At 55.6% G+C, this 24,164-nt stretch overlaps 2 protein-coding genes across 4 annotated transcripts; both read right to left on the bottom strand.

Annotated features, from left to right (window-relative positions):
• Nucleotides 1-1,024: 1,024 nt before the first annotated feature.
• TGM1 (transglutaminase 1) lies at nt 1,025-17,692 on the bottom strand. Of its 2 annotated transcripts, none has more exons than XM_041759997.1 (15): nt 17,579-17,692; nt 14,274-17,341; nt 13,953-14,141; nt 12,713-12,961; nt 12,191-12,309; nt 11,974-12,081; nt 11,368-11,542; nt 10,850-10,988; nt 10,614-10,717; nt 8,437-8,525; nt 7,780-7,933; nt 7,391-7,672; nt 7,105-7,265; nt 6,586-6,722; nt 1,025-2,085 (listed from the first exon to the last, which is right to left on the bottom strand). In XM_041759997.1, exons 2-15 carry the CDS (start codon nt 14,584-14,586, stop codon nt 1,857-1,859), a joined length of 2,448 nt encoding a protein of 815 aa, XP_041615931.1. In that variant the 5' UTR covers nt 14,587-17,341; nt 17,579-17,692; the 3' UTR covers nt 1,025-1,856. The 2 variants fall into 2 exon arrangements, with proteins under 2 accessions (XP_041615931.1, XP_041615932.1); XM_041759998.1 differs by lacking the exon at nt 17,579-17,692 and having other exon boundaries at nt 14,274-14,591; nt 15,307-17,530.
• On the bottom strand, nt 17,671-24,061 carry RABGGTA (Rab geranylgeranyltransferase subunit alpha). Of its 2 annotated transcripts, none has more exons than XM_041759999.1 (17): nt 23,929-24,061; nt 23,561-23,617; nt 23,290-23,400; nt 22,797-22,921; nt 22,423-22,610; nt 21,967-22,170; nt 21,573-21,656; nt 21,403-21,485; nt 21,213-21,314; nt 21,002-21,107; nt 20,861-20,912; nt 20,606-20,694; nt 20,364-20,452; nt 20,145-20,261; nt 19,202-19,315; nt 18,846-18,933; nt 17,671-17,885 (listed from the first exon to the last, which is right to left on the bottom strand). In XM_041759999.1, exons 2-17 carry the CDS (start codon nt 23,561-23,563, stop codon nt 17,737-17,739), a joined length of 1,704 nt encoding a protein of 567 aa, XP_041615933.1. In that variant the 5' UTR covers nt 23,564-23,617; nt 23,929-24,061; the 3' UTR covers nt 17,671-17,736. The 2 variants fall into 2 exon arrangements, with proteins under 2 accessions (XP_041615933.1, XP_041615934.1); XM_041760000.1 differs by lacking the exon at nt 23,929-24,061 and adding an exon at nt 23,781-23,916.
• Nucleotides 24,062-24,164: the final 103 nt, after the last annotated feature.

Raw genomic sequence — 24,164 nt, 5'->3', positions numbered from 1 at the left:
CCTGGGCCGAAGGCAGGCTCTAAACCACTGAGCCACCCAGGCGTCCCAAGAAACAAACATCTCTTATGCCACTCAGCCCTAGGCCCCATTCTAGGGCCTGGGACCAGGGTGTGAACAAGACACAGAAGGTCTCGGTTCTTACAGAACTCACATTTCGGAAAAAAGAGACAATTTAATAAACAAATACTCCAATGTCAAACAATGAGTGCTAGGCAGGACATGAAAAAAGATAGGATGACAAAAGCTAAAGAGACCAGGGGGCAGGAAAACAAATCAGATTGAGGGCCAGGGAAGAGCTCCCTGAGGAGGTAGCCTGAGCTAAGACCTGAATAACAGGGAGGAGCTGGCCTTGTAGGCTGGGGGCTGTGCTCCTCCAGGAGGAAAAGCAGGGGCCAGGCCTGTAGAAGGTTTTGAGCGGACGATTGACTCAATTAGATTTACCTGGCCATTCTGGCTGCTACATGTAGAGCAGAGGATTAGAGGGCAAGAGTGAAAGTGGGGGAAGTGATCAGGAGGCTGGGGAGCAATCCAGGTGAGAGCTGAAGGCAGCTCTAGTAGCTGGTAGTGGAAGATGCTGGACATCTCTGTACGGGAGATAGACCGTCAAGATTCACTGATAGACTCAACATGGGAGGTAAGAGAAGTCAGGAATGACCCCAAGCTTTGGGGCCCATGAAACCTGGAAAGATGGAGTTGCCATTTGCTAATAGAGGGAAGCCCGTGGGAGGATGTGCTAGAGGAAGTTAGGAATTCAATCTTGGACACAATACATGGGGTGTCTATGAGATATCCAGTAGACATGCTGAGAGAGCAGTAGATAAGCAAGTACTGAAGTCCAAAGAAAACAGATACAATCTGGGGACCCAGTAGTCCTTAAAATCATGAGACTTGGTAGGGCTTGCCACGGCAGAGTGTAGCCGGATAGGGGAGCTCCTGAGTGGAGGCCTGAGACACTCCAATACACTGGGGCTGACTGAGCAGGGGCTGCAGGAGGACCATGAGGATGGCCTGGAAGCCAAGACTACTATCCAGTGTAAACATGAGGTTTGGGAGAATATTTACTGCTGTAAGAAAATGCTCACCCCAGATTGCATGGGGGGGGGGGGTAGGAAACAGCATATGAAATGCAACATTAACAGCTAATTTCCATACCTGGTGGTGTTTGAGGCTTCTTTTCTTCTTTACAATTTCTATATTTTCTCAATTCTCAACATTGAACATGTATTACTTTTGTAAAAACTCTCAGAAGAGGACATTTGAAAATAAATATTGGAAAGTGTTTTTTGCTGTTCAGCGAGAACTCCAGACTATCTGTACCTCAAATATGTATCTACAAAAGGCAGTTTAGATCCTTCACTCCTACTGTAGATGCCATGGAAGGGAGGCAGTCCAACCCCACTCCAGGGGGCTACCAAAGGGTTTTGGTCAGTAGATGCACCCTGGGGGGGCTGGGGGGGGGCCTTGAGTCAAACACTCAGGGTTGTCCTGACACTAAGCAGGCACTATCTCAAGAACTGCTGAGCTGGCACCATCGCTAACTTGTCAGCCAGGCTTCTCAGAACCAGGGGCGCCAGAAATGCCACCTGCATGCCCAGGACAGACTGTGAGTCCACACTCCTTGGCCTGCCATGAACTCACAAATGGATGGACAGTTTCATTAAAAACAGTTCATTAAAAAAGTTTATTAGCATCTGTGCTGCCCTGTGCAAGTGAAGATTGGCTCCCTCCCCAGATGCCCTGGCCTCCCCACCTGAGCCTTTGGGAAGCAGCTGTGCAGTGGGCACTTGAGTGCACTTGTGCACTTGAGGCAATGTCCTTGTTCATCTGACTCCAGTCCCATTGCTCCCGGCCAGGGGCTAAGCCCCACCTCGAGATGTCATAGGGATGGTCTCCCCCGAGGGACTATTGCCTCCAGCATTTGAAAAGAAGCCCCCACCCCCAGGGGCTGGAGCCACGTCCACCTGGATGACACCATGCACCTGGGAGAGCTGTGGGCTGTCCAAGCTGGCGATGAGCTGGCGGGGGCCTGGCCGCACAGGCACAAACTTCTGGTGTAGTGTCACTGTCTCGTTGCCCCCAATGTCCCTGTGGGGAGAGACAGGGTCATAGGCCTGGAGTGACTGGTGGTAGAGTTTGGAGGAAGGAATGATGGGCCAGCCAGGAAAGAAGGAGCAGAAGATGGAGCCCTTCTGGCATTTCTGGGCTCAGCTGGAACCCCCATACCCACAGCCAGGACAAAGCCTAAGCCCCAAGGCCTCCTGGCCTTTGCCTCTGCGTAGCCAGTCAGCAGCCACCCTCCCAGCTGCCTGAGCTGGGAATCTTCTGGTCATCCTGGGACTCTTCTACCACCCCCTCAGAAACACCTGGACAGAGACTGCTGCCTTGTCTCCCTCACCTCTCTATCACCAGTGCTCCTGCCCTAACCACACCATCCATCCCTAACCCATCTGGGGTTTCCAGGATGAAGGAAACTTCAAAACAAGACTTTGGGGACACCTGGGTGGTTCAGTTGGTTAAGCATCTGCCCTCAGCTCAGGTCATGTTCCTGGGATCCTGGGATACAGCCCCAAGTCAGGCTTCCTGTTCAGTGGGGAGTCAGTAGGCTTCCCCCTCTCCCTCTGCCCCTCCCCCTGCTTGTGCTCTCTTGCTTTCTCTCTCTCTCTCTCTCTCTCTCAAATAAGTAAAATCTTCAAAAAAAAAAAACAAAACAAAACACAAGACTCTGGGGCTCAACACAGTATTGCCAAGTAACTTCAGTTTTGCCAAGAAAGAAAGTGGAAGAAAATTATCCTCTGCTATGATCATCTTTCCAAACCAGAAGGCACATTTTTAATACCCCAAAACATTGAAAAGATGCTATCTCAGAATAAAAGAAAAATTCTCCCCAAGAGCAGACAAATGGCATCTTTAAAGTGACAAACACCTGTGTGCCTGTGAGAGACAAATATACGTGTGTCTGTGTGCACACACATACTACAGCGTCTTCATTTTCTCCCTTCTTCATGGACCTCTGGAAATCTAGTCCCAGACCATCCTTCTGGGAGTCACAATTTCACCAACCTTCTAACTGGCCTCCTTGCCTCCTATGTTCTATCTTATTTTTCTACTCTAGTCTCTAGTCACTCGGAAGTGAACTGAACTCTTCGAGGGCTTGGCTTCCTTGGTGCTTATGGGATGAGACTGCAGCTCCCTAACCCGACACACAGGCTCTCTGACTCAGCCCTGCCTGTGCAGCCTCATCACCCTCCACCGTTCCTCCTGCCCACCCACCCTGACAGCCAGCTCCTTCCCCTCCCTGAACTCACTCTGTTTTTGTGCTCTGCTCCTGGGCTGGTTCCAGGCCCCGCTCACGCCACCCCCTCAGTGAGGGCTCCCTTGAGTACCTCCTGCCCTTGGAAATGAACCTCATCCTGCCCTGACCTCCCACAGCAGTCTGCTTGTGCGCTTTACACACTGAACACAATTGCATTTCATCATGCCTGCTTGTGCCTGTTAGCATCTGTCCTCCCCTGCCTCTGCCCCGAACCCTTGCCTCCAGCCCTCTCTTCAACCCAAGCCCACCCTGGGGATCTTCTTTGGAGCCTGACTCTGTGCAGACACCTCAGTCCTCCAAGAGAAGGCACCACCACCCCAATTTCAAAGATGAGCTCTCCTTGGGGCAAAACATTCAGCTTGGAACCTGCTTCCAAAGGGCTTCTCTGGACCACCTGTACTCTTTTCTTCTACCCCTGTTAGCTGCGTGGTTTACAAGTTACTAAACTTCTCCAATTCTCACTTTCTGGTCTGTAAAACGGGAGTGAATGTAAAACGAGGGGCAGGATCAGATGGTCTTGCAGGTGCCTCTAAGCTCCATGAAAGAAGGAGGGAAGAAGTGGAAGGTGGGGAGAGAGATATGATCTACCTGTTAAGTTATAGACCTCATATCTAGACTTATCATAATATATAACTGGACATTACATCTATAACTTCATAGGTAGGCTATGCTGTGGCTGGTTGCAAATCTGCATTTTTAACTTGTGTCTACTTTTCCATGAATACAAGCTGCAAGTTGTTTAGGCTCAGGCCAGCCTTCCAAAGTCTACTTCATTTAGACTAGAATCGAACTGTACTATCTCAGAACAAAGCCTTTACTTGCACCATTATTTCCAAGAGAAGTTGCTTTCCAGCTTCCAGCTAGCAATGTCAAGACCCCTCCCGGTCCTGGCCTTTGGGTCAGCTGTGACCTTGCCACACCCACGTCTGCAAGCACATCACCTGCTATGGCTGGAATGTGCCTGAAACTGAGTGCAGTCAATGAAACCAACTCTCTGACAAGGACACCAGGAATTAGACATCCAAATGAGCACTGTCCTTCAATTATGTACTTGTTCAACCATGTTGCCAAGGCTTGAAACATTTTTAAAAACTCTTGAGAGTTTTCTTCAGAGCCACCGAAAACCACAGGTACATCATGTGCACCCAGTCTAGTCTCTCTCTGTCCCTCTCCCCTCAATGCCCCATAGACACCCTGTTCCTCCTTTACAGCCAAGGAGGATGGAAAAGAGCACTATTTTTGATGGAAAAAAGCACTATTACCCCCTTGTCCACTTGCCTTATTAATTAGTCTTTGCTCTAAATGGCTTCGGGCTGTTTCCCCAAAGTCAAACCTGCCCCAGAAGGCCCCCCTAAAGACATTCTAGAGACTATGATTCAGGCTGCGAGGGAAATTCCCCAGAAGAGTTTGGAACAGACTTCCAGCCTCCCCTGGTGACTGGTTTGGCGGTGACAACAGCCACCTGGAGGAGTAAGTCTGGAATGTTTATTAAGTGGCCAGTCACCCCGCTGGGTGACACACCTTATGCTTAATGGGGTTTCCATTCCACGGCTTTTGATGTGCCAACAAGAGCAAAGTAACACCCGTCTTGGAATCTAATATATCTGAACCACCCGCATAGGGACCTCCCCCTTGGAGTTCTCAATTGTTCTGTAGACCCCACACTGGGTTCGAAGTAGTGAGGAGCCACAGAATGTCCAGGGAGGACCTGCCTTGAGAAACCATCATCCAACCCTCTTGTTTACTGGAGGGAAGGAAGACTGGGGCCTTTAAAGGCAGGGGTTAAGGGGAGGCTCACAGAAGCCCCACAGCTAAAGAGAAGGGCTGGATCTTCCCATGCTCAGCACATCTCTTTACTCCTAGGCAGGGGCAAGAATCAAAGGTCTGGTGGAGGTGCTGAGGGGACTCCAGCTCGGGGTTCCCTTGGAACAGGGGGACCTCATCTGCAGGTGAGAGATGCCTGTAGGGTGAGCTACCTGGGAGCCCCAGGCTGCACTCTCTAAGGTGACAGAGACCCATGTAGGGCAAAATGGGGAAAGCACTCCTTTGTGGCATATCGCATCATCCAGGGTCAAGGCTGGGGCAAAGATCAAGAAGGCAACTTTTCAGCTTTGGTCTGTTGGCAAAAGCAGGAGCCGCCAGCAGGCAGAGCCTGCTATGTGTCCAGTCAAGGAATGGGCAGGGTGGGCAGGGACCCTCTGCTTCCCCACCCAGCTCCTCCATAGGGGCCACCCCTTTCCCTCAGGCACTCTTTGTCAAAAGAGGAAAGTACCTGCCCCTGTCCCCAGAAGTCTGATTTAAAGGTCAGCCTCTGGCCTTCTCTGCTTTCCCTCTGTGCTATTCCAGGGAGGGACACACCAGTGTGTGTGGGTCTATGTCAGAGAGGACAGCACAGGCCCAGGGACACAAGCCCTCAGTGTGTCCTCACTGCATTCAGAGCCTCACCTGGCCGGGGCAGGGTGGAGGGTGGCCCAGGGGGGCGGGTGGAAGGCCTGAGGCACAAGGCCCTCTCCTTGGGAGCTGCTGCTCAGCCCTCATGGCACAAATGAAGCAATAGGCTTGAGAGCCTGCCTGTCGGATGTGCCCTGGTGGGAAGAGCACAGTCTGCCCCTTATGGGCTGGGAGACCTTGTGAGGCATGGCTGCCAGCCTCCCTATTGCAAAGTGGGGGTGATGGTGGCCATACTTAAAAATAAGAATGGCCAATAGAGGCTCACGCTGTGTGCCAAGGCTGACACTACTTTCCATGAGTATCTCACCCAGCTCTCCCAGCCACCTTCGGAGCCAGAACAGTTATCACCCCCACTTTCCAGGTAAGAAAATAGACTTAAAAGAGACAAGTCACCTGCTCCAGGGCACAGAGCCAGTGAGTGCTGGAGCTAGGACTTGAACCCAAGTCTTCAGGATCCCAAAGCTTTGCTTTTAATCACATGATGATCGTGACTGTACTTTAAAGGGTTTTTGTGGTCTGCAAAGGAGATAATGATCCTCAAGTGCCCAGTCGGTTCCTGAGTGCTGGGCACGTGTTGGTGATGAGTTGCTAAGATTCCTAAGTGAAGTGTTGGCTCCCTAGTGAGGAAGGACCAGCCCAGCCGTAGGCACAGGGCAGGTCTCCTTAAATGCTGTTGGCACTGAACTGGGTCAGGAGGTATTGCTGGCTGGCCCTACTGGGTCCTGGCTGACTACTGTCCTGACCAAGAGAGAAAGCAGTGTGGGACCCGGGGCAGTCTGGGAGGCAGGAAAGGATAGGGGCAGGGGAGAGGCGAGACTCACCCCACATTGAGGATCTTGGGTCTCTGTAGCCCGGAGCCCTCAAGCCGGAAGACGACATTGGTGAGGGTGACAGGCAAGGGGTTCTTGAAGACAATCTGTACTTCGCACTCCTGGCCAACCACAGCTGCCCCCAATAACTAGGAGAAAAAGAGGCCCACCTCCACATCAGAGACCCCCGCCAGATACAGTGGAACTACACACTCCACCATACAAGGGAAAATTCTCTGTATCCAAACCTCCCCAAGTCCCACATTTCTGTCACTGAGAGAAATGGGGCTCCACAAAAGCCAGAGAAGCAACTCCAACCTGCTCCCCCACCAAAGCTTCTGCAGGGTTGAGAATATGAGATCCAATTTTACAGATGAGGAAACAGGCCCAAGAGCCCAAAGCCAGTCTCTGACCTCCTTCTCCTGGAACTGCTCGCCAGGCCAGGCCTCTCCCAGCTTACTGCTCTCGCCCCTTCCCCTAGTATTTCCCTCAGCCCTAGAGCCTCCCGCACATCCAGCAACCAGCACTCACTGTGAGGGAGAGATCTGGGGTGCGCAGACGGAAGGTATGCTGTTTGGCCAGCACCTGCCCATTCTCCTTGACGTGGCCTGAGACATTGAGCAGCATGGACCCCTGGTCTACGAGTTGGGGCCGGTATTCCTTGTAGGCCACAGGCATGGACACGCGTTCCGCTGCGGAGGAGACTCAAGGTGTCACCAGGACCTGCTTACACAGGCGCGGCCTCCTGGGGTCTCCAGGCCCATGGCCATGGGATGCCTGGCCATCAGTGGGGCAGGGCTGGGGAAGAAGCACTTACTGGCCCCTGGCGCGAGCACCACTTCCTTCTTGCTCTCCTTGAAGACAGGCCCTGTAACACCAGTGTAGAAGGTGACTGAGAGATAGAGATGCAGCTTCACAGTGCGGGTGCTGCTGCCGCGATTGGTCAGCACTACGGAGACTGTCAGGTCCTGCCCCATCACTGCGTCTTGGGCCTCCACCTGCATGGCCACATCCTCAGCCGAGTCGCGGTTGGTGTACACGTTGGGTTTGCTGCCATGCGCAGCTGCTGTCTCCACCGCCTTGCGCTCTGCTTCTGAGCCTGGGGGTTAAGGGTCAAGGTGAGGTTACAGCCACTTCCGGGGTGGGCACGTGCTCAGTGGAAACCCTTGGTATAGGCCAGAGTTGATGAAGCTGGAGGAATGGTACCTTCTGGGTGTTTATAGATGTGGGTGACATCGTCCTGCATGTTGGATCCAACAGCTTTTGTGACGATGAGTGTGCCAATGGCCTTCTCTTCCACATACACGATCTTGAAGCTGCCATCGTCCTGTCGCTGCCAGTAAACTTTGTCACTGTTGACCTGTTGGGGGAGCGTGGGGGGTGGAAGCCAAGAATGAGCAGGCCAGAGGGTCTGAGTATAGGCCTAACCCCCAGCTGCCTTCCCCTGACCTCCAGCAGGAGGGAAGGCAGGATCCAAAGGTTGGGAACTTCCTGGCACAGCCAAACTGGGAGACTTTCCAAGCTGAGCCAGATGAAGCCAGAGAGCAGAGAAGAAACTGGGAGGGTCCTTGCAGTACGTTTTAGCATTAATAACAGTAATCCCTTATGCTCCTTCACGGACTTTACAACTTATAAAGCAGGTTCGTACCCATTATTTCTTTTGATCCTGAGTACAGGAAGCACAGCAGCCATTATTATCACCCTTTTACAGTTGAGGAAACCTAGACTCTAGAATAAGTGACTTGCCCAAGATCACACAGCTGGTCAGTCAGCAGTGAAATCAGGACCAGAGAGCCCAGGCCTGACACCAGTGCTGTGGTTCTACCAGACAGCCCAAGAAAGCATCTGGAGCATGGCCCTCACCTCGGCAAAAATGAAGGGTGTGTCATACTTCATGTAGACTAGGCCATTCTTGATGGATTCCACAGAGCAGGGGCCACAGCAGAAGATCCCTGGGGGAGCAGGACAGAAGTGAAAGATCCAAGGAGGCCAAGGGGACCCTGTGATCCTGGGGAGAGGCACACCCAGCCAGGTGCAGTGCCCACTGCCTCAGGGGCAGGTGCCACCTGGTCCAACCCAGGGAAGTAGCACAAGGAAGAGCTCAGGTCGATTTGGGCCTCAGCCAACCAGGGCGGGGCTAAATGTGGGACAAGCCTGCCTTGATAACCAAATCATCAGCACATCCTTCCTCCACTGTCTGAAACTGGATGTTGGCTGTCTGTGACCCCCCGAGGTCAGGACCATCCTGCATCAAGACAAACCCAGAGCCCATGATGGCTCTGCTTGCTGGCTGGGAAAACAGCCACCCTTCCAGAAAGATCCAGAAGAAATCCTCAGCTCTGTATCCTGTGGTGTGTCCTCTCTGTGGGGAGGTGGGAGGGGATCTGGTAGGAAATAGAGTCTATTCTCAGCATGCTCAGGAGAGTTTTCCGAAGGAGATAGGCTGGCAAGGGAGAGGCTTGACAAGAGAGGACAAAAAATAGGAAGTGCAGGCCATCCAACAGAAAAGAATCTTAGAAAACACCAGCACATCCTTTTACAGATGGCCCAAACAGATGTTAGAATCTGACAAGATAATCATATCAGAGAATGGAAGGAGCTGATATTTACTGAGTAGCTGCTATGTTCCAGGCATGTTGCTAATCTCTCTAATGTGTGATGATCTCATTTAATTCCCCCAACGACCCTATCTGGTATATATTATCCCCATATTATAGACAACACCAAAGCGCAAAGGTGCAAGCAACTTGCCTAAGATGACATATCTGAGAAGTGATCAAGCTGGAATATAGCCTGGGTCCTGCCTGGCCTTGGAACCCTTGCCTGGCTATGCACCTTCCCAGAGCAGGGACGGGAACTCAGATCTCCCAGTGTCCTGGGCCAGGCTGTTCTAGCATGGTGGGCATCACCGGCTTGCACAAGTCAGGGGCACCACTCATGGAGATAACTGAGAGGGAGGGGTCTGGCCAGAGAAGAGGGATGAAGGCTAGGCAAGCACCCTCTGACCTGGGGTGAAGAAGGGAGAGGTGGGGAAGAAGGCAGCAGGGAGCACTCCAGGCTGCCTGGAGCTGGAATGTTGAGGCGGGAAGGGAGGGCTATTTGAGAATAGAGTGGATAGCAGGTCTAGTTTTTGCAGAAACGTGTGCACTGGGGAAAAGGTGATGTCAGCGATGATTTCTGAGGGCTGGGTAATGGGGGCTATTTTCTTCTTCGAACTATTTGAACCCTGGTTTTATTCCATACTATGCATACAACGTAAAATGAGCAACGAAACAGTCAAGAGGGGAACTTGGGCGAAAGTGAAGGGAGGGAGTCAGGGACGGGAGGGGCTCTGCCACTGACCTAATGCTCTGTGCCCTAGTGAGAGCCACTCCACTTCTCTGGGCTAGCACTACCCATGGGTCCCACAAAGGCTTGCAGTGGTCCCCATCCCAGCTGATCTTCAGCATCACCAGGGGAATTTTCAAACTTTCAGAAACATAGACTCTTCACATCAGTCTATCCCTGGAATGCCTGATGTGTCAGGTCTGGGATGGGACCTAGACATTTACACAAAACAAAACAAAAGCGTCCTGAGAGAATACGGAAAATTTTACATTTTGTGTTATTCAATTGTATACTCTTTCCCTCCTTGCAGGCATGTATTACTTATTATAATGACCTTTCTAGCTTTAAAACTATACATAAATTATTATCTCTGGGATGTGTAAGCAAAAAAGCAAATGAGAAGCGTGGGTGTCTTAGGGAGGGAAACCTCTCACTGAACTCTCTTGAATCTTTTGACTTTTCAGCCATCTCAATATAGCAATCATAATAAATCATAAATAAAGAAAATCTAGGCAAAGAGTTACACAGAAAGGTGAAAATCAGCTAAAGTCCAATCAGTGATGCTGCCGGTAAGTCTGTTTACAGAAACATAGGGGTGAAAGGGCCTGACTCTGTAGGCCAGACTGGCACTGATCCCCGGGGTCTGTCTCTCAGGCTGGGAGACGGGCATGGGGCCACAGTGGGGCACAGGAGAAGGCAGGACCCCGGCTCACCGCTGCTGGTCTCCTGGGGCGTGGCATCCACCACTTGCCACCCGTCAAAGCCAGAGGGCAGGTCTGGCCTCTTCATCCAGCAGTCATTCCACACGTGGAAGTTCCTAGATGGACACAGGGAGGGGCTGGGTCTGAGCCACCTGCTCAGGGCCTCCCCCGTGTCCTCTCCACATCCAGGTGTTAGGGGTGACCATCCTTCAACAGGGATGGGCAGCCCAGCCCTGGCCCAGCCTCACCAAACAGAATCATGGTTCAGGTGCTCCAGGGGCTTCATGTTCTCGTCAAAGTAGATGTCCATGGTGAGGGATGTGTCTGTGTCATGTGCCGAGTTGAAGTTGGTGACAGTGCGGGTAGCCAGGCCCAGGCAACGCAGCACTGTGGAAGGGCCAGGGTTGGGGTTCACATCCCACACAGGGATGGGGTGGAGGCAGGTGAGTGAGGTATCAGATGAGGAACAGCAGTGGGACAAGGCCACTGGGGTTCCCAAGCAGGGTCAGGGGTCAGGAGGCCTTTGGGCCAGGGAGCACTGGGAGTTAGGGGAAGCCAGGACACCTGCCCGACCTTTTCCTGCCTGGCCCTCTCTCTCCTCTCCCCTAGGCCTAAGTAGTTAACACTAATTAATGATAATTAAGGCCAGCCTACCAACCACCCCCTCAATCTGTCCCTGCACTATAGTCACCGCTGGTTGGGGCTCTGGATTCCCTCCCTCTTTCGTGTAGGGCCCAGGCTGCTCCTGTCCCAGTCCCTCCACTACCTGTGGTGGTCACACCGGCGAAGACCCAGCACTGGCCATAGGGGACAGAATAGCCAGTGCGGAGGTAGCTGAGTAGGATCTCCACGCTGCCCACCCACGCTGAAGGGTTGGTGCCTCGAGAGTAATCACCAGACCAGTTTCCAATCAGGACCCCATTGTCATCCAAGGAGTTCACCTGCCCAGGACAGGATGGAGTGGGGTGGAGCAGAAGGGGAGGGTCAGGACCTCCCATGTGGTCCCCAGCTCTGCCCTGCCACCACTCCTCAGGATCTAGCCAGCAGCCTAAGCCCTGCCTGCCCCTCCCAAAGACATCAAGTCTTGCCCCCTCACCCCCACCCCCCACCAGATCTGACACAGTAATGTGAATCCTGGGTGTGCCAAGTTTTGGGCTTGGCCCTACATTCCACAAGAGCTGGGACCAAAGCCAAGAAGGGTGGGGTGGGGCCACACAAGGAGGAAAGAGAAGGAGTGAGACCCCTCCCATAATACCCTTTGCAAGAGGAGGATAGGGCTAAGTTCCTGGAGAAGTCAGAAAGGGCAGGAGCAGAGGGCAGGGGAGGCGAGAGGCAGATACATAATAGCACTCAGAAACACGGGGGTGCTCACCATGGCAGAGATGACCCGGGAGACACTGACAGGGTCCCCACGGCCTCCATATGGCATGCCCCGCCGGTCCAGAATGTACAGGCAAGCATCCAGCACCCCATGATCAAACTGGAGGGAGGGAGAGAGAGCAGAGGTGACCCCTTAGCCAGCAACCCCCCTCACCCCACTCCACCTGCCTTTTACTCCCGCAAGCACACTTGGCCCTGGCCAGCCATACCTGCCCATAGTTCCAGGTCCGCTCACCAATCTGTGCTTCAGTCCCGTAGTAGATTCTCCCAGACTCATTAAGCACGTACTCCTGTCGCCAGTCCTCATGGTCCACGTACACGATGTCCTCTATGTCCCCAAAACACAGGCCTGGTCCCCTCTAGCCCTCTGCCTGGGCCCCACCTGCCCCTGGGCCAGTTCTGCAGGACTACTGTCCACAGAGGAGGAAGGGGGGGAACACCTCAAGCCTGACACCTCCTCCCTGGGAGGGTGAACAGAGCATGATAGAGATGGTGGGAGGAAGGTGATGGAACCAGGGCTGTTCACCAGGAGACGCAAGGCTGCATGACCTTGAACTGTCATGCAGTTCATGCAGTCCACTATGCTGGACCTGTGTTTCCTCATGAGGACAATAGGAGGCTGGCTTCTCCTAGAGCCAGGCACCTAGGCACCTAGCCTAGGATTCTAGGAGGAAAACTCTGACCCGCCTACCTTCCCGTCCACACCGAGCTCTTGATTCCAGCAGACTCACCTGGGCACCAAGGATTAAAGAGGATGTAGATCTCGTTGTGGGGGTCAAAAGGCAGCTGGAACTCGCCAGCCTCTGAGTGTGTGCGGACAGTGAACTGAAACTTGCCGATGATGGCACTGGGGGAGGTGTGGACTCGGAGGTTCAGATTCTGCCCACTGGCCTTGGTCACCTGGGCTTTCCAGCCTCCACTGCCCCCCTTGCCCACTGGGATGATCACGTGGGTGCCCTTTCCCACCTCAGGGTTGTTTCCTGGAGTAGGGGAAGCAGCAATTAGCTGGTGAGGCCTCTCGGAGAGGAGACAGAGCCTTAGACTTCTCCCAGCCCCACCCAGAATGTGAATGAGCCAGGTGTGTGTGTGTCCCTGAGTTGGGCCATCACCTTAGTCTGTGACAGTCACTGAGAGCAGCTGTCCCCACCCGATGCTTGCCCACATGCCAGGGCAGAGCCTCAGTCCAACATCCCAAACCTGTTCTCCTGACACTGAACTCAGGGGTGGGTAGAAGAGATGAGGCCACCATCACCTTCGCTTGTATGACTGTCCCAGTGCCTGGGCTGGAGGAACTGAGACACCCTGGCTGTGTCCAGATGCCTCTACCCCATGTGAAACGGCAGCCCAGATCCCGAAGGCCAACCCTGCCTACACCGTGGGGCTGTAGCTTCCAGAGCCTAGAGCATCCCTGGTGGCGGTGATGGGGGTACTTGGGAAATTAGAGGCTGGGGTGGGCCAGGCTAGGTCCTAATCAAAGGGTATGAGGAGTCGCCCGCCCCCGGCAGCAGCATAATCACCAGCCTGTGCAGTCAACGGCCACCAAGCAACGCAGTGAGGGAGGCACCTGCCCTGGGCCATGGGGACAGAGAAACAGAAACAGAGTTGGACAGAGAGGAGAGGGCTAGCCACACCCCGGGGAAGGACAACAGACCCAGAGAGAAAGACACACAGAAGCCACAATAAATAAGACATTGATTGCAGCGACCACCTGAAGAGAAAGTATTTTGAGACAGATGCTCCTGAAGGCTCAAAGAGGGGGAGCTTAGGGAAATGGGACACCAGCACTCTGAAACACACTCCTATGCTTGCACCTGTCTTATCTGGCAGAGGTGAGGAGTGTGGTGAGGGAGGAACTTAAAGATATCCCTTTGACCCTAATACCAGATCTGGGAGGCCCTGCTAGCCAGCGCCTCCACCTCCCCCCCCCCCCAATTCTAGGGCTTTCACCCTTCCACTGCAGGCCCCACTGACCAATAAGCAGCTCCAGGGCGACGCGATCAGAGGATTCATAGGGGCGAGAGAAGTGCAGAACCACGTGAAAAGGCTGCCCACGACGTATAATCAACTCATCGTATTCAAACTCATCTGTGTGGTGCTCTCGGCGATTCTGGTCTGACCGCGAACTCAGCAGATCCACACCAGTCACCACCAACATGCCCTCTGCAAGGCCACGGCGCTAGGTCAGCAAAGCCCCCATCCTTAGCCTCCCAGGCCCCCCAGAGATGTCAGGATGAGTCTCAGGCCCCATTAAGGCCTTTCAGCTCTCAGAGAAGGTGGATAGGAGGGCCTCACCTCGGATGGTGCCATCTCCAGCTGCGTTCACACCGCTGGCCCGGGAGCCAGGCCGGTGGGAATCTGAGCCCCGCGAGTCGGGTCTTCGCCTCCCAGAGCCAGACCCTCGGTCTCGGTGGGGCTCAGGTCCCCAGTCATCATCTGCCCTGTTTCGGCAGGAGCAGCAGCCACAGCAGCGAGCCCAGAAGGAACGGCCTCCTCGACGAGACCGTCTCTCTGGCTCTGGCTCTGGCTCTGGCTCTGGTGAAGGTGTGGTAGGGGGCTGCCAGGGGATCCCGCCCCAGCGGCCCACATCTGAACGAGGACCATCCATCACGCCTGAGTGGAAGAAGCAGTGAGTCTCTGATCACTCACTCAGGTCTCCTGTACTTCGAATGCCCCAGGCAGCACACACAGAAGCCCTCCATCCAGAGAGCTGACTCTGTCCCATCCAGCAGACTGAGATGATCTTTTGCCCTGGAGATTCCCCCAGACCCAACCAGAGATCCTCCCCAAAGATTATTTTCAGGTTCACCTAGAGAAACTACCCACAATGCCGAGAAATCTTCTCTCTCCTACCCCCACAGTGACATCCACCAAACCAGATGCCCCATTGAGAAACCTGCTCTCAAGGACCCATCCCAGAAAGGAGTGGACACTTGTCACAGCCTCAGGACCCAGGACACAGACCATCCCTGGGAGATGCTCCCACCATCTGACAAACTGACAGCTACTCAGTTTGGATGTAGGAGCTGCCTGCCTCTAGGACCCATTCTTAGCAGATATCCCACCCAAGGCTCCTTGCAGAAGACAGGTGGGTGACATGTGGGACTCGGGGTCCTTGGCATTCTCCACATTGGGCCAAGCACCCACACAGAGCTGCAGGAGTGGTGGGGTGCTGCAGGTGCGGGAGCCCGTGGTCCCCGGGGCGCAGAGCTTCTGTGTCTGGGAACCTGACCAGGGCTGACAGGCTCGGGCTGGCCTACACCCCACCTTGCTGGGGCCTGACCTCGGCCCCCTGGGCTCAGCACCACCATCCCCGACGGAGCCTCACCTGGTGGCGGTGCTGGCGACAGCAGCGCTGAGTCCAGCAGCCAGGTCGGGACTGCTGGGACGGGGCTGGCGGCTGGCAAGTGGAAGGTGTGGGGCCGGGCGGTATGTGGTTTATGAGGGGGAGAGGGCGGGGCTGAGGCGCAGAGAAGGGGGAGCCTGATTGTTCCATCCCCCCACACAAAGGCCGGCCTCTTGGGGCTGTCTCTGGAGGTAGGGGCAGGAAATGAGACCTAGGCACATCCCCTTTCCCATTTCGAGGAACTGTGGAAATGTGATGACACGGGGTGGGGCCAAGGTCTGTCAGGACTCAAAGCTGAGGGGAAAGTGGAAGGCTTTGGTGAGCCTGCCCCACAGATGGACCCCACTCCGGGCCGATTCCTGCCAGACTGGTGCAAAAAGGGCCCCTCTCCTGGCTGAGAAGCCCGTGGGCAAGGGGCCAGGGTGCCTTCCACCCATGCCCCTACGCAGTGTTCCCCACTCCCAGACCCCCTTTCCTGGTCCTGCCCAGGGAATCCTGGGATCCTAGGCTGCCAACTGGTGACATCAGCAGCCAGGCCCTCAGACTGGCTCCACCAGCCAGCCCCTGACCTGCCGGCTCTACCAGATCCTCTCACCCCCACACCCCTGTCCTTCCTTCTACCTCCGGCTGCTTCACAGCCCCTGGCATGAATGAACTGCCCCCAGCTTCCTGTGTCTCTGCAAGTTTGGGACTGGACTGGGGACTGGGGGGTGAGTTGGGGTAGGAGCAGCTTCTTGTTTTCCAGCCCCAGCCTGGGGGCTGGGTGAAGGCTCAGGCCCTGGCTCTGAGGCACAGGTGGGAACCGAGGCCCCCTCCCTAGACTGCAGGACACCCCCTCCCCTCACTGAGTGGTGGCGGTCAGCTGGAGTCCAGGATTCTCCAGCCTGGAATTCTTCCCAGAAATCCTGACCAACCGGCTCCAGGCACCTGCCCCTGTGTGGATCCCAACTCCACCCTGGCATCAGAGAACACCGGGGATGCCCCTGAGAGAGAGCCCTTAGGCAAAGAGGAGGCCAGGCATCTTTGGGGAGGCTCTCCTGAAAGTTCTTTGGGAAGGTGGGGGCCCTTTGCTTGGGGTCTCTTCCCCCCATCCCGCTGTTGCCCTAGCTCTGCCCATGGGCCACTGCAGAGAAGACAGTGACAACAGGGTGGGCCAGATGACACAAGGCAGCAGAGCTGAGGAAGGGCAGAGTTTGGTGATGCATCGGGCTAGGAGGGGCCTCGGGGAGTGGGGACTGAGGCTCCAGGACCTGGCAGGGAGCCCTTCACACCCGCACTGACCTATACCTGCCCAGGTCCAAGCCACAGATCTGGCAGGGAGTCCACCTCCACCTCTAACACTCTCAGGGAACGCACAAGTACAAATCAAAATTCCAAGCAGGTGTCAGGTGGGTCAGCCAAAGGGCTTTGCTGAGGTTGCCTGCCTGTGTATCACTAAACATGGGAAGGGGCAGGGCCCCGTCGATTCCCAGAGAGCTGGGAAATGCCCTGTCATACTCTCCCCCTTCTGTTTCCCTTTCCCCACCTAACCAGTTTTGACTCAGTGCCCTAGCCCCTGAGCTGCTCCCCTCTCCTCCCTTCAGGAGACTCAAGTGCCTCCGGGCTTTATAGTCGGGATGGGGGGGGCACCATGGGAGGGAGTAGACATCCAGCTCAGTGCCTGGGTGTGGAGGCCAAGCTCTGCCCATCACTCTGCATCAACACGGAAGAAAGGACACAAGTCTGGAATCCCCGACCAAGGTGCAGAGACAGCTGGGGCTTCGGCAGGCAAGCCCAGCAAACTTGGGCATGCCCTAATAGCGGCTTCCTCGTTAGTACATGGGCCTGACCATCTCATGCCTGAGCACTTGGGAGGGCCAGCTGAGATGGAGGATTTTTGAGGGCTCTTCAACCGCAGGATGCTACTCCAGAGGACAAATGCTGCTGTAACCCGTGGGTGGAGCATGGACACTCTGGTCAGCTCCTCATGGGAATGGCTTTCTGAGCTGTGGTGAATGAGCCAGGGCACAGAAGGTATCTGGAAGGGGCAGGAGTCACAGGAAAACTTTTCTGAGTCCTTCTAGTTAGACTTACAGCTGCTTTGTAGCCTGGCCCCAACCAGAACCTGAACCCAAACCCAATCCCAGCCCCAGCCCCAACTAGAAGGTAAACTCAGATTTTGCCGATTCTGCCCCAGCACCGAGACTTTGGTTTCCCGTGGTAAGAAACAGCTGGATTTGACATAAGATGAAAGTGTGAGAGAAAGCTGACACACCCTCTCTCCCTTTCTTTTCCAGAACAGATGGCAGAAAGAATGGTGGTGATGGTGGTGATGGTGGTGGCGGTGGCAGCAGCAGTGTAGCAGCCTGAGGGAGCCTCTCCATTGTTTATTCAGTCCCAATAAGTTAAAGAACGAGGGCAGAGAAGGGTCTCCTAGACAAGGATGCTGTTAACCAAAGGCAACAGCTCAGCCAGGTACTCAGAGGTGCCCACTGCTCGGCACAGGGGGTTGCCCTGCAGGTTGAGGAGGACCAGCCTGGGGCAGGAGGCAAGAGGCTGGAGCACCATGGGCTGCTGGAGGCCTTGGGCAGGAGAGTCAAGGAAAGTGTGCCAGGTTCCCCCAGACCCACGTGCTCCCGGGTGCCCATCACCATCTTCCCTCAAGAACGGGGACTGCTGCCTGGAAGTCTGGCTGACAGGCATCTTGCACATTTCCCTGGATGGAGTAAGGCTCCAGACTACAAACCCCTGCCCATGGGGCCAGGCAGGAAGCCCAGGAGGCGGGCAGGCGTGGTATCAGGAGTGGTGGGCTGCTGCCAAGAAGAAAGCTAGCTCTGGCTACAGAGGCATCCACAAATCAACAACGGCAAAGGGTTGCTGAGCGGACATGCACACTAAGGCCTGCTTTAACTTTCTTTCTTTTTTTTTTTTTTTTTTTAGTAGACTTCACACCCTACATTGGGGTTGAACTCAAGACTCAGATTAAAAGTCATATACTCGGGATCCCTGGGTGGCGCAGCGGTTTGGCGCCTGCCTTTGGCCCAGGGCGCGATCCTGGAGACCCGGGATCGAATCCCACGTCGGGCTCCCGGTGCATGGAGCCTACTTCTCCCTCTGCCTATGTCTCTGCCTCTCTCTCTCTCTCTCTGTATAACTATCATAAATAAATAATAAAAAAAAATTAAAAAAAAAAAGTCATATACTCTACCAACTGACCGAGCAAGGCCTCCCTAACCTCTAATTTTTTAAGTAAAATCATAATTCTAGACTTTTTAAATACAAAACTTCTTGATTTTTAAAATACTATGTTATCCAAGAGTATCTGCAGGGCGCTGGTTTGTGAACTCCAGCTTGAAGAAGTCACTCCCACCTGGCAAAACCACCAGCGCAACTCAACCATGCCCCACACAGCCCCAGGCTACCTCTCCTTAGTTGAGAATGCCAGAGCCCCCTTTCCCACTCACCCCGCTGGCTGTCTGTCCCTTCCCAGCATGGCACCTCATCCCTCCCACTGTCTGAAGGGCCCTCAGAAGGAAGGATACGGTTGTTACACAGCGAGAGCTCCTGCAGCCGGGGCAGGTTAGTGACACCGTCCAGGGACTCTATGGCATTATCATTGGCCTGCAGGACCTGAGGAGCAGGGAGGGCAAGGAAGTCAAGGCAGGGCAGGCAGCTGTCAGCCTGGGACTGGTGTAAGCAAGCAGGGGGGAGCCCAGGGCGATCAGCTTACAGTGAAGGGAAAGGCTGCTGGGGGCAGGTCAGGTCATGGGGACAGAGAAAGCAAGGGGTCACCTGCAGGGGCCGGGAAGATGTGGAAGCTCTTTGGAGGGTGGGCCGACTTCAGAGGGAGAGGAGAGGGAAAAGGACCACTCAGGACAGTGGTGGAGGAGTGCTTTACCTCAAGGCAGCGCAGGGCAGCCAGGGCAGGGGGCAGGGCTCGGAGACGATTGTGTGACAGGTCCAGATGAGTGACCAAGAGCAGCTGTTCCAGATGACAGAGTACCGTCAGATCCTAGGGAAGAGGATGAGACACCGAAGGAGACGTGGAGGAGGGTCCTCAGCCATTGCTCACGCGGCACTTACCCTCTGGGTCCCACACAGGCCCTTGGGGGCACTGGCCGAGGACAGGACAGAGCAGGTGAGACGCTTACCTTACGACCCTCAGCAATACACACTCTGCATCAAAGACAAGGGACAGATGAGGGAGTGCTAGGGTGGGGTGGCTGGCAGGTGGATGGGGTGGAGGCAGCCTAGAGTGGAGGCAGGTACAGGGGATGGCAGAGGGTGCTGGAGTAGGCACAGCCGCTGCCAGAAGCGGACCTGCTGAGTCTGGGGGGTCGGTCTGGGGGCAGCGGAAGGCTGCAATGATGTGACCAAACTGCTGCAATGGAAACACTGACTGGGAAAGACTACAAAGCAGGAAAACAGCCTGGAAAGTTTGTCAAACATCTCTGGAAGTTACTCAGCTTCGGGTGTTGGGGCCTGCTCTAGGGAGAGAAGCATCAGAGCGGGGGGTGGGGGTTTCAAGGAGGGCTCACTGGGAGGGAAAAATGAAGATGTGACTGGTCCCAGAGAAGGGGGTGGCATGAGGAGGCCCCGCTGACTCAGGATTTGAGACTGGGTAGCACGAACGAACGATGGGGCAAGTGACAGAAGGCAAGATGAGGAAGGGGGGTAGGCTTGAAGGGAGATGAATGCCATCTTGGTTAGGAACAAAGCCTAGAAAGGCACCTGAGACTGAGACCAAAGCCAGGGGCACGGTGAGGCCAGAGTGCCTCAGCTCAAGCCCATGGAGCAGACACCAAAGCTGGCCAAGTCAGGAGGAAGAAGGCAGTCCATACCTTGTGACCAAGGTGCAGCACGCGCACCTCGGCGTACTCCATCTTGAGCAAGCTATTCTCTAGCAGGAACTTGCTGCGCAGGTCATCCAGGTATGCTGCCCGCATCGGGTCCACAGCCTGGAGGGGAGGGGGATGACAAGAAAAGCCCATCAGTTGTCTTCCTGCCACTCACTGGGCCTCTCCTGCAACCCCTGTCCTGTTCCCACAGGCCTGACTTGCCTTGAGGGTCTGGAAATACTGCAGTGTCTCTTTCTCATACAGCAGGGGGTCCAGTGCCCGCATCAGCAGGATTATGGTGAGCAGGCACCCTGAGGAGATGGTGAGGAAAAGGACTGTCTCTTCTAGATCCTCCTGTGCTCCCATCTCTTGAGACCCTTCCTGCTCTCCCTGAGAAGCCCTCCTGGAAAAGGACCTCCTCAGAAGAGCAGGATCTCAGGGAATGGTAGGGAATGGGGCCTCACACTTATTCTCAGGCTCCAGCTCCTGCAGCTCCTTACAGGATTCAAGTTCAGACTGCAACACCGTGGACTTCTCCACTGACAGCTCACACCTGAGGATGGACAGGGCGGGGGAGGGGATGGTGTCTACTCCAGGTACCAGTCATCCCTGGTATCCAGTCTGAGACCATCTGCCCAAGCCCCCAGCCTCCCAGCCCAGTTGCCTGATGCCCAGAGTTCAGAGCCCCTCCCCTTGTCTGTGTGCTTCTCTGTCATCACCTGAAAAGCTGCTCATCTGTGGCTGAGTCCCGGCACCAGCCCTCCTGGTGGCCTGAGAACAAGAATGGGTAGTAGAAGGGGGCCCCCGTGAGAGCAGGAGAGGGATGAAAGTGCTGCCTCAATGAGCAGAGGTTGTGTTACCTTTTAAAAGCACGCACTCCTTTTGGGCATCGCCTGCTGTCCAAATGACACGAAATGTATGGTGGGGCAACTGGTCATTGAGGGAGGTGGCGGGCAAGTCACAGAGCTGGGAGCACTGGGTTAAGGAAATGCTTGAGCCTCACCACTTTTCTGACTATCCCACTCCAACCCTGCCCCAGTCCCCTACTCTGCTCCTCGAATCCTGGGATACCCAGACGTGGCCAGGCCAGTTCCTGCCATCTGGGGTCCTCCATTCCACAGCCAAGGGTGACTCGTCCACCATGAGCAGCAATGTCTCTGTCCTGGGCCCCACCTGGCCCAGGGGACAAAGACAGACCTATCAGCCCCACAGCACCAGACCCACATCTATGATGCTTTCTCGGAAAAGCTGCAGGACTCACCAGGACAGGCCGAGAGAAGGAGACAGTCAGACAGGCCTCATCTCGGCTCACGTGCAGGCAGCGCAGGGCATCCTGGGGGTCAGCTGGGGGAGACACAAACTCAGCTCCCCTTATATCCTCTTCTGTTCTTTCAAAACCCTAAAGACCCAGCCTCTTTCCCCACTGCTCACCTCTTCCCAGGAGCCAGCGGTGATAGAACCAGGCGCTCTGATCATTGGGGTCAGTGAAGAAGGCGTTCTGTACCAGCTCCAGTTCTGAAGGGGCCAAGGAGCATGGGCTATGGCCAGGACCCTGGTGGGCTCCTGGCCACCCAGCATCCCACCCTCCCCCTGGAGTGCTGCCAGCCCTCGGTTCCATTTATCTGCTGGCCTTGCACAGCAGCTGCATCTTTCCCACTGGACACTTGTGTTCCCTGCAGCCAGGGGCTGAATCTTACATACCCCCAAAGCCAGGCACAAAGTAGGTGCTCAATAAGCCCAAGCAGCAGATTCAGGAACAGGGTTAGGTAACAAGGCTGGAAAGGCAGCACCATAGTCTTCCCCAGCACCCTCTGACCCTGCTGACCTTTGAGGAGCACATCCTCAGGGAGACGTCCCTGTGGTCCGGAGTCTGGTTGGGGGTGCAGCTGGGGCAAGAGACAGGAGCGGTAATGCCAAGAGGAGTAGTTGGAAAAGTTTCGGGTAATGAGGCTGTCAGTGAAGGCTAACTCCTCTGCAGGAGGCACAGCTGCCTGAGCGGCCACAAACCGCCGGTAATCCCAGCAATGAACTAGGGGAACAGTGACAGCACATCTCAGAAGGAGGGCAAGGGGAGCTCCATAGCTGGAACCCCTCAAGTTCTCTTAGAAGCCCTCAAGAAACACCCATGTGTGTCTACAGGGTATTGGTTTGTCTCCATCAGCCCCTTTGCCATCAGCTCAGCAGGCCCATCCTGGCCATCCCTCCCCACTCTGGGCCTTCCTGAGGCCCCAGTAACCAGAATGTAGGGCAGATGTGGCTCTGTCAGCAGGCAGACACGTACAGTTCCGCTCATCAACCTCGAGGAAGCGGGCACATAACTCCAGCTCCCGGGCCCAGTTGGGCTCCGGCAGGCGGCCCAGCAGCCAGCAGCGGTGGTGCCAGGTACCATAGGACTTGGGGTTCACCCGCAGGCAGCTTTCCAGGAAGCCCAGTTCTGTCTTCACCAGAGCTGCCAGCTCCTCAGGGGACCTGCACTCAGAGGGAAATGGGACTCAGGGCCCTCCAGCACTCAACCTAAGCTCACCTCTGCCTTTCTACACCCAGCCCTCCACTACCCTCTGCCTATACCCCTGGCTGCCCCATTCTTCCTCTACCCCTGCACCCAGGCAGGGCAGGGCCAGTACCATCTTCCTGGGGCCCTGAACTCCTACGCACTTTTGGGCCTCCAGCTGCTGAAGCACCTCACGGCGACAGTTCCACAGGGTGGCAAAGTCAGGGTTGGCTCCCAGAATCTGGCTAGTCAGTTCCAGCACTGATTCATCCAGCTCACCAGCCTGGCGCTGAGAAGATAGGTAGCAGAGTCAGAGATCAAATCATTCTCCTACTGTGAGGTTAAGTAGCATAATTAGAACTACTGAATATTCTGTAAACACATGCTACACAATAGGTACCACGCAGAATGCTTTATGGGCTTCTGGGTATCCTCTCAATGAATTTTCACAACAACTTTATGCAGTAAGGCCCATTTTACAGAAGAGCAAACTGAAACTTAAAAAAAGTCGAGAACTTGCCCAAGGTCGCACAGCTTAGCTTGTAAGTCATAGAACCGAGATCTAGATCCAGGCAGTCTGACTCTAAGGCCCAGCTCCTGGCCTCTGTGCTATACTAAGAGACCACCTGGAGAAGGGGCTATCCCGAAGGGCCCCACCTTCTGGAAGACAGTCTGGGTGGCTGACTGGTAGAGCTTCAGCTTCTGCTCCCGCTCTAGCCTTTTGGCCTCCGCCTGCTCTTCCGAGGTCTTCACCTTCAGGCGCCCGTGCTACAAGGATTGCGGGGGCGGGGTTGGAAGGGTGCAGGCTGCCTTGCAGGGGCAGGCCTCCCGACCCCCCAGCTGCGGAGCCCTAGGTATACAGAGGGCAACGGAGGCGAGGCTACGCGGTCCGTGGGCATGCGGAGGTGAGGGGCTTGGCAGTTCTCACCATGGTGCCGGCTCAGGGTTCAGGACAGGGGAGGGGTCCAGAGAAAGCGCGAGAGACCTGGGGAGAGAAGCGTCAATCACGGGAGCCCCGCCCGCTAGCCCCGCCCCCAGCCGGTCCCGGAAGCCGCAGCGAGCCTGAGCAGAGGACCCCGGCGTGAGCGGGTCCCGGGACGCGCAGCGCTCGTCCGGGAGGAGGCGCCCACCCAGGCTGGCACTCGTACCCGTGCCGCCTTGCCCACAGCCCGATCCTCCGGGGCCGGACCCACGCCAGGGCACCCGAGCGACGGGGAACCACTCCGCGCCCGGAGACTGCCGCTACCCGCCCACCCGCAGATGCCGGGCGCTCCCGCCCCCCGCGGGCGGACCCACCTGCGCCGAGGGGAGGTGTATGTGGGGCCCGCGGAGCTGAGGCGCCCGCCACCGAGCCCGGGCGTAGGCTAGAGCGGCTCCACGCCCGGCTCTCCGAGGCGCAGCGCCCTCTGCAGGCCGGGGAGGGGCCGGGGGCGGAGTAGGCGGGCTCGGGAGGCCAAATCCCCGTGATTAGCCGGCTGGTGCCTCCGAGTGCGCATGCGCGGCTGTGCCGCGCGCCTGAAAGCTGTCGGGCC

The sequence above is a fragment of the Vulpes lagopus genome, chromosome 6, assembly GCF_018345385.1.
Source record: "Vulpes lagopus strain Blue_001 chromosome 6, ASM1834538v1, whole genome shotgun sequence".
Taxonomy (NCBI): Eukaryota; Metazoa; Chordata; class Mammalia; order Carnivora; family Canidae; genus Vulpes; species Vulpes lagopus.
The sequence above is the reverse complement of the archived record's forward strand: the minus strand, read 5'-3'. Positions and strand labels throughout refer to the sequence as shown.

Coding starts and splice junctions, on each gene's coding strand:
- TGM1 (XM_041759997.1), bottom strand. CDS start 14,586: ATGGATGGTCCTCGTTCAGATGTGGGCCGCTGGGGCGGGATCCCCTGG. Junction 7,934..8,436: donor CACCCTTCATTTTTGCCGAG/GTGAGGGCCATG, acceptor CTCCCCCAACAG/GTCAACAGTGACAAAGTTTA. Junction 2,086..6,585: donor CCCAAGATCCTCAATGTGGG/GTGAGTCTCGCC, acceptor CTCTCCCCACAG/GGACATTGGGGGCAACGAGA.
- RABGGTA (XM_041759999.1), bottom strand. Junction 22,171..22,422: donor CGAGGTTGATGAGCGGAACT/GTACGTGTCTGC, acceptor CTGTTCCCCTAG/TTCATTGCTGGGATTACCGG. Junction 17,886..18,845: donor GCTCTCGCTGTGTAACAACC/GTATCCTTCCTT, acceptor CTCCTGCCCAAG/GCCTCCAGCAGCCCATGGTG.